Source organism: Atractosteus spatula, chromosome 26 (genome assembly GCF_055471065.1).
Source record: "Atractosteus spatula isolate fAtrSpa1 chromosome 26, fAtrSpa1.hap1, whole genome shotgun sequence".
Classification (NCBI taxonomy): domain Eukaryota; kingdom Metazoa; phylum Chordata; class Actinopteri; order Semionotiformes; family Lepisosteidae; genus Atractosteus; species Atractosteus spatula.
The window spans coordinates 3,407,718-3,416,590 of NC_142731.1; the positions used below are offsets into that span (position 1 = coordinate 3,407,718).

The 8,873-nt window shown below is 37.1% G+C and overlaps 1 protein-coding gene across 4 annotated transcripts; it reads left to right on the forward strand.

Annotated features, from left to right (window-relative positions):
- The first annotated feature begins 854 nt into the window (after positions 1-854).
- Positions 855-7,748, forward strand: tmub2 (transmembrane and ubiquitin-like domain containing 2). 4 transcript variants are annotated; one of them, XM_088906476.1, is made up of 4 exons: positions 1,007-1,151; positions 1,422-1,512; positions 2,069-2,639; positions 3,312-7,748. In XM_088906476.1, exons 3-4 carry the CDS (start codon positions 2,095-2,097, stop codon positions 3,661-3,663), a joined length of 897 nt encoding a protein of 298 aa, XP_088762602.1. In that variant the 5' UTR covers positions 1,007-1,151; positions 1,422-1,512; positions 2,069-2,094; the 3' UTR covers positions 3,664-7,748. The 4 variants fall into 4 exon arrangements, with proteins under 4 accessions (XP_088762600.1, XP_088762602.1, XP_088762603.1 ...); XM_088906474.1 differs by lacking the exons at positions 1,007-1,151; positions 1,422-1,512 and adding an exon at positions 855-962; XM_088906477.1 differs by lacking the exon at positions 1,422-1,512.
- The last annotated feature ends 1,125 nt before the right edge of the window (positions 7,749-8,873 follow it).

The window sequence follows — 8,873 nt, forward strand, 5'->3', positions numbered from 1 at the left end:
CCACAGTTATGAAGAGAAATATATAATAAAAAATGTGCCCCTATGAATCTTATACACACAACAGTTATTTAAGTGCATTCAGATTAACAGAAAAGTATTATGTTGTAATAGAGATCTTTCACATGCACGTCTCTGGGAATACAGACATGAAGCCATAAACTAAATAGGGTCCTCTTTTTTACAGTATGTGAAAAAATCAACTGGCTTTTTATAAAGTTCTAACTACAGTTAAGTGCTACACAAATGCAAATAACTATTATAATTATAATGTATGTGTTTAAATTAAGTTGCAGTCATGCCAATGCAAATTTGGTCTCACCAAATAATAAAAGTACATATTGTATAGAAGCAAATTTACAATTGGACAATTGTACTCTGAGCTGGAGTAAAGTGAAAAAGTGCCTAGAGACCAGTTTGTCTTGCATTTTCACATTTGCTTTACTTTCACTAAAATAATTTTGGAATGGTGTTCCTCAAAAGATGTGTATTTATATGTTAAAGCATTATCACCATTAACCCTGGTAAATGATCTTCCATCTTCCACATACAGTAGCAAGAACTACAAAACCCTAAACATAATTATAGCGGATGGCGCTGTTGTCTCACAGATCTTGAATGGATGAATATGCACATATTCATCATTAACGATCATGACCGAGGTAAAAAAATCACAATCGACCAACATCTAAACATTGTTACTACATACGGTATTGTAAAAGAACGTGACTTCTAAAGTACTGTCAATATTATTCATCTGGTTTTCACAACCTCTCACGTTCAGGCAAAAAATCATTACTAAGGTTTACGGCATCTGTGTCCCTCTTGAACTGCGTGACGTAGCCAATATGTGCCGTGTCTGACGTAGGCACATTTTGTGTTTGTGTGTGGACTGGGAGTGAGCGTTTCGTAAATTTGCTGGTGGCTGACCAGATTAAAATAGTTTGGAAGAAAATTTTAAAAAGGTAATGGTTTATCTGTTTAAATAAATCTATAGTTGAATTAGCAAGGTGCGGCAACGGCTAGGTAACAGTCTTTGTTTGTAGCTTGTAAAAATTACGTCTGGTCGAAGGTCGCAGCTAATGTTGACATTTCTACTTAGAGGAAGATAGACTGAAAGAGGATAATGTTTACAGTTATTTCCGCATTAAAATGTAAGTAGGTATCCACAATTAAACTATTTTGATTTTTGCTACAAAATGGTTCTTCGCAGTGTAACAATTTGCTATATTCTAACTTGCAAACTAACTCATCTGTTTACAGTCAGTTTTTCAGTAGCTGATCGTGTGAAGGACCCATGATGGTACTGCATATATATTTTACTTTTATCATGAGAATTGTTTTGTGGTTGCAGCATAATTATGTACCGTATAAACGTTTATTTTGGTAAGCAGTGTTTTGCTATTTTAACCCGCTTCCTTTAGAAAGTCGACATTCTCATACAAAACGTCGAAGTTGAATAATTTGAGCCTATGGAAAGCGCAGCCGGATGATTGCTAACTTCACGTTGAATCTGTACGTAAACGAAATATTTTAATGCATTGGTTTTTAATACCATACATGGCCAATCCAAAAAAGTGTTTAAACATGACATGTATATCGTGGAGGTCAATGTACTGGACTACGTGTATGTTGGGAATACAGGGTTCATTAAGTTTATGATGTACATTTAGAGTGCTTGAATGCCGTCTAAAATCCAGCAGTGTCATTGTATTGTAAATGGGAAACAAACGAAATCCTGCTGAATATGTGTTAATCTTTGAATTGTTGTAGCTGTTAACGTGTTGCTGTTCTGCATCGTGTTAATCATAATTCAGAAAAAAAAACGTATCATGTTTTTTTTCTGATCTGAAATCAAGCAACCCAATTGACTTCTTTTTTTCTGTTATTAGGAAATGTATAACTTTTGCACAGGAAGATCACGTTAAATATTCCATATACACGTGGCCTGTTTTCTAAAGGGGTAGGCTAGGCCTCTGTGTGAGCCCTATTTTGCGGTACAAATGTAAGATCAATGCAGAGCTTTTCATTTTGCTCCTCTAATGCTGTGCTTGCTTTACCTTGTGCTCAGAGCTCAATGGGAGTTGGCAGTTGAGGATGATGCTACTCGAAGCACTTGGTAATGAAGTGACTGTGGCTGGAGGAGTGGTCCTTTTTGGGCTGGCACTGGTGTTGGCCTGGCTCTCCACATACGTGGCGGACCGCGGGGACCACATCCTGGGCACCATCCTCACTTCTGGCAACCATACGTCTTTGGTGAGCCTCGGTAGAAGAGAGGGGTATATCGGGGGACCCCCAGTCTCGGACTCCACTGAATCCCAGCCTGCTTCACCGATCGTGGAGGACAAACCGGAGGACGAAGATGAGCACGGCTCCGAGTCTGGGTCTTCGGACGCGGTCTCGCCCGGCGAGGGGGCAGCCGATACCAGCATAGACAGCTTCCTGAATATCCAGGGGCTGAGAAAGAGGGCAGCTTCTGCCAGTGAGCCCACCGCGCCCAGGCTGGAGGAGGAGGGCAACCAGAACGGTAGCTGTGGGGCAGACAGCGAAGACAGACAGATCCAAGTGCGCCTCAAATTCTTAAATGACACAGAGGAGGTGGCTGTAGTCAAGCCTGATGATACCGTTGGGCTGCTGAAAAGGTAGGAAAGCTCACCTCCATTCTTATTGTTTATTCCAATCCAGGGTCACGGGGGCAATGGAGTTCTTAGCAATCTTACTAACAAGAGATCCCTCTGCATTAGGTTGCTATGAATCTTCATTTTGACCTGAGTAGGTTTTCGCTATTGTTTATGACGATTACTCATCAATACAGGATATTAATACCAATTAAATGTACCCCCTCTTTCTACTTAAGAGATATCAACACTTGAATTACTGTGTCATTTTATCTCTTGGATGTGCTCTGGGCTCTTCATTGTAGAAACAAAGAATATTTGCTATGACTTGTAAACTTTGTTGAAGATAATACAATAATTTTTCAGAAAGGGCTTTGGAACCCTGTGAATCCAAGTTATTTTCAAGTCTGTTAAGCATACTGTACAATATATATCAATTTCTATTTGTAAGATCACCGATGAAGACACTTGGAAATAAAAGCCAATGGTCACATGAATTCGAAAACATGTATATTGCGCTATTAGACCCAACTGGCTAGACTAGCTTGTTTTATGTCTGGAGCTCTGGCAAGAAATGGCTGTACAAGATGTTTGGGTTAATAAGCTACTTGCAACCAGATGAAGAAGTTGGGGTGAATGACCTCTCAGTCATGACCTTTGTTCTACTCCTGTGTTCTTTGTTTTCTCATTTCACAGCAAGTACTTTTCGGGACAGGAGCAGCAGGTCAAGCTCATCTATCAGGGTCAGCTGCTGCAGGACCAGACACGGACACTTCTCTCCCTCAACATCTCTGATAACAGTGTAATCCATTGTCATGTGTCACAGGCCATACAGGAGCCTGTTCCTGACCCTGTGGTGGTAGGAGAGCACAGTGGTATCACACTCAATATGGGCAACTTAATGATCCCTATGTTTGTGGTCATGCTGGCAATAATCTGGTACTTCCGCATCAATTACCGCCAGTTCTTCACCGCACCCGCTACCGTGTCCTTAGTGGGTGTCACCGTCTTTTTCAGCTTCTTAGTGTTTGGGATTTACAGTCGGTAAAAGGTAAAAACAAGCTTGGGTTAGGGAAGCCGTGTGATTGTTACTGTGAGCTACAGATGGATTGTAGCTCAAAGGAGCAACTGACTTTCACGTGTGTAACTGGATTGGGATGGGAGGTCTATCATGGAGAGGTTTAGCAGGGATGGTATTACTGTATTGTGCATCTAGAAAACTTCAGTGATGAAATTTGAACTTTGTGAAAGGTAATGATCGGGCTGTCAGGGTTGTGTTCAATAAGCACAGTGCTCTGCCTGCTTCGAGGTGGAAGTTGGCTCTCAAGGAATGATGTTAGGACAGAGTGCTTTCAAACACTGATGAAAATAAAGGATTGTATGGAAATCAAGGTGATAGTTAACATTAGTTGCATGCTTGGCTTGCTACAGAGCACTCTGTAGATCTCTACTTTTTGAATCACTCCCAGATAACGAATTACTTCTTGCTGACTCCCAGCGGTAAATTTTGCAAGAGTATCATGAAGTAAAAGTTTTCACAAATAATAAATTAATTTTAAAAAAGCTCATTCAGTGGACTCAGTGTACTGTTAAAAAAGTGTACTGTTTTTAAAATTGTTTATGTATTTTTTTCAGTTTGGCATCATAACACAGAGATAGTTGATCAAGTAACACAGCAGTTAAAGCCATACTTTAAAGTGGCCTGAAGAATTAAGATATGAGATTTATATCTCAGCATCAGACATCTACAATATCGGATCAATAAGCTGCTTGCAACCTAATTAAGAAGTTGTGATGTTATATACCAACACCTGAAATAAGTCAATATTTGGTTGCTATGTTTCAGTTGGTCCATGCTGTGAAACACTGTCATACTGTTGTTGGCTTTAACCACTGTTGTAACATGAGAAGACCTAGCATTGTGTCCTGTTTGATCTTGGATAAAGTGACTCCTGTTACAACCATTCCTCTTTAAATGGTGGTGTTCTATACTGTAGGAGTTTGGGTTTTGTGCATGTCGCAATAGAAACAGCCCAAATGGATGTGTATATATGTAGCGATAGAAATAATTAACTTAAAGAAGCCTTGAAACCAAGATAAATTACTCTTGTATCGCCTTGTATCAGGCAGCATTCATCTCTCTGGGTACTTCACAGGCATCAACAGAAAATGATGTTCACATCATCAAATCTAACCTGCTACCTTCACAATTATTAAGAATCTGTTGTCATTTTTCTTTGCAAATGTGCACACTATTAGTACTTTCGCTATTAAATGATCATCCCCCTCCACCTTAAAAGACATTTATTTTAACTGTTTTAGCTTAGAAGAAATTTCCCTTTTCCTATTGGAAAAGGCAGCTCACTACCTCCTTTAAGTATAGTGTTATTCTAGCTCAATGCAAAAGCACATCTTAGAAAAAAAGGTTTAAAAATGCAGTATGCAATGAGTGATAGAATCCAGTGAAGGGGAAGGTTTTTTTTTCTTACGCACAACAAAGGTTTCGGAGCGGGAAAAATAAAAAGATTTTAAAAATCCTGCTTCCTCTAAGACATTTTCACATTTACTGTAACATTCACTCAAACTCAAAACTAATATGGCACAAAGCACTCCACAGTGTTAAATGTCTCTTGTCATTTAGGTCTTCTGCGTTTGTCATCTCAGTTACATCATTTACCTTAATTATTAAATCCAGTAGTAAATTCTTATATTCTCTTTAGATTGCCTATTACTATTTTCTTCCATTAAGATTGCTCTTAGATTTTTAAAATGGTTACCAAGAATTAAACAGAGGATGCAGTTCATTTCCAAATCTAGAAAGTATCAATAAATATTTCTGGAAGAATGTCTTAAATTTAATATTAGAAATGAAATTGGGGAAATTGTTTAGTGTTTACTTACAAGGTATATTAAACTCTGTGAAATGCTAATTCATTTTATTTTGAATGCTTCCTGGCAATTTTTAGTTAAACTTTTTAGTAGAAACTTTTTAATGATATAGTCAGCATGATCTAGAATATCTTAATTGGGATATACATTTTAGAAAAAAACACCAACAAGAGTAAGTATTGGCACCCAGTATCTAGAACAAGCTTTTGCAAAAATGTATTAAGTGTGATATTTTTCATAAACTATATTTGTCTTTGCTACAGTCCAATTTTTCATCCTGACACGAAGTAAACTAATTTAACATACAAGTTTCAATACTGAAAAGGTTACAGTAAAGAAAAGTTACAAGGGTTGAGAGGTTGTTTATAAGGAATCTTCTGTGAAATGTATTCCAGTCAACATTCTATACATACTATTAAAACACTTCTCCAGTTTAAGTAACCTAGTGATCTATTTTAGCAAATCAGTTCAATCAGTTTGTAAAAACTGAAGAATGCAATAAGTGCAATCCTGCCTCTTCACCTAACCACCTTTCTCTTGTTTCAAAGAAGCTGCATTAATGGCATTTATATTTATCAGTTTGTTTCAGAAATCTTATACCTATGTGTGCAAACTGTTTTTGAGAGTTCCTAGTTTGTCCCTGCACTTGGTTACTTGCAATTTGTGATATATGGCCTGTTATGAATAGACTAAGTTTGCAATAATATTGGAAATCTCAAGATGGAAGACAAGAATGCTCTTAAACAGCTTGTTGTGGCACTTAGTGACTATTCTTGTAAATAAAGCATGTGCTGTTTTTAAAAAGCAAAATTAAAAAAGCGTTGTTGTCATCAGTATGGCAAATATGTAGTCAAACTGAAGAGGGACAGGCTCTTGTCCACAATAATTTATGACAAGACTTTGTTTAGTGGGATATCCATAAGAGGTAGATGGTAATACTAACAGTAGCATTACAATAAGAAATCAATTGAATTAGCTGAGGATCATCATTGTTTCTATAGCTTTAGGTAGTTTTGGAATTCAAAGAATAATTCATTCCAAAACTTTAAACCGTAAACATTTAAAAAATGTTTAAAATCAAATATGAAGCTCAAAGCTACCGTTCAGCATTAGATGCATTTTTTTTCATTTATAGCGTTCTCAGAGTCGTTTGAGAGGCTGATGGTAGCGTTGTGATTTCTGTAGTCTACGTCAGTGGTTGCCCGCCCTGGTCCTGGGATGCCATTCTGGTTTTTAGTTTGTGTTTTACCCATTTCTGTATTCAGTCCTGCATTTCAGAACCATCCTGCTTCAGGAGTATTTTTTCAGCTTCAGCTTGCAAAGCTTTAAGCACCATCCCCCCAGTTTGCTTGCCCTTTTTTCTGATTGCATACCTCTTGATAGGTAATGAACGGATACAGATGGGACCTACAATGTATAAAGCACTTCCCTAAAGACTGTTTTTTTTTGCAGAGGCTCGGTTGTTTGCAGTTCATGTGAGGGAGGTTCTAAAACTCACTAATCAACCTATTAAGAGCTGGAAGAGATTTTGGAAATGTGCCCCAAACAGAATGTTTAAATCAGGCTACAATTAATAATTCTTCTGGAGCACAAATTGGAAGAAAAGAGGTGGTTCCTCCAGAACCAGGTTTGGGACACATTGAGTTTACTGATGAATTTAACATTTTTTCCACACTGTAATATGACTTGTAGGACAAACATTTGTACAAGAGACACCAAAACAATAAAAAAGGCTTATACTGATTCATGCCAGTGTAGAGCTGTAAAACTGTGAAAACCAACTGTAAATTTGTAAACTAGTCTGCAGTATACACTGATACAGTATATGTACCCTAACCACAAAAGTGCCAAACAATGTTCCCACAGTGTTAGTGAAGACATTTCAAATAAAAGAAATCAACAATTTATGAACAATTATTTGCACACCTTTCTTAAGAATTAAGAGGGTCCTCTGTTAAAGGATTAGCTGATGAATCTTGTGCTTTAACTGTGTAGCATTCCAGGTTATTTTGCAATGAAGACTGAAATACGGGCCTTCCTTTGTTTATCATGTTGCTTTTTAATATTCCATCATTCCTTAATACTAAAGGTGCAGATGAATGGCAAACATTTCAGAGTTGCCTGATATTTTTCACAGAGGACAGCGCTGACATTGTCTTTTTTCTTTTTCAGAACATTTTCTTGTATCTTGTATCTTTGAAAGGATGTAAAATACGGTAATAATAAACAATGTTATTTCTAAAATGTCACATCATGCAGTTTTTTTTTATTTCAATTTGGAGAATTTTTTGCCTCATGTACCCATTGTTCAGCCCAGTGTTGGCAAATGTGTGCAAAAGTCAGCCTGTGAGATTATTGAATAATTTGATCATAAGTGACACTGATATTATAGCAATCAGGGAAGTTTAAAATGAAAACTCAAGTGACCAACACTGTCCTTCCAACATGATGATCTGTGCTGTTTGTACAAGCTGAGCAGTGCTCCTTTCAATAAGTAAATTGCCTTTCCATTTCCTTCTAGATCCTAGATTCTAGATTTTTTTTTTTAAAAAGGCAGAATGAACCTTGTACCTGCAGGTCAACACTGAAATCGGACTGTGCATATTCTGAGATTCCAAGAAGAATGGGTAAGAATGAAGTCTCTTATACAGTTAAAGATCATGCTGTTCTGTTCTTTCCAAGGTTGAAAGAGATAGATTGCACTGTAATATGGGTAAACAACATGCGTAGGACAAGCACAAGCAGAACACTGGAGGAAAGTTTGTGTGAGGTCTGTTTTTGGAAGAGTTTTGCCTTTGCCCTGGTTTTTAAAGCTTTTGAAAGTGCTGCCTGCTTTACAGAAACAAAGATAGCTATCAAGCAACAGGTTCTTTGAATAGTAAATTTAAAAGAAGAGTACATGTACAGAGAAGTGGCTTTGAAAATAACTTGTTGTAGGACATTTATAAAGTTTTGCGGTGCATTAGTAACTTTTTGGACTGATTCCAAAGAGAAATATCTTTTCTATAACCAATATGTGACCAAAATTATACACAATGTTATGAAGGAGGCCTTACTAGTTCACTACACAATTTCAACATAACTTTACACTTCTGACTATATTGTATATCCTAACATTTGTTTTTTACTTTGTTGCATTGGCTAGATTGAGAACATCTTAGACTTTTTCATCATCTATTTTATCCCTGTTTTGTATGCATTTTGTATGTAAAGTTTGTTTTTGCTACCTGTATTCAAATCCTGTACTTGGATAGTTCAGCTGCCAGGTGTTTTTCCAGTCTTGAATTTAGACTAAATCTTTTTAAATATAATTTAGTTTTTTATAGTGCTTATAAAACTCGTATAAACTCCAGTCCAATAGCCAATTTA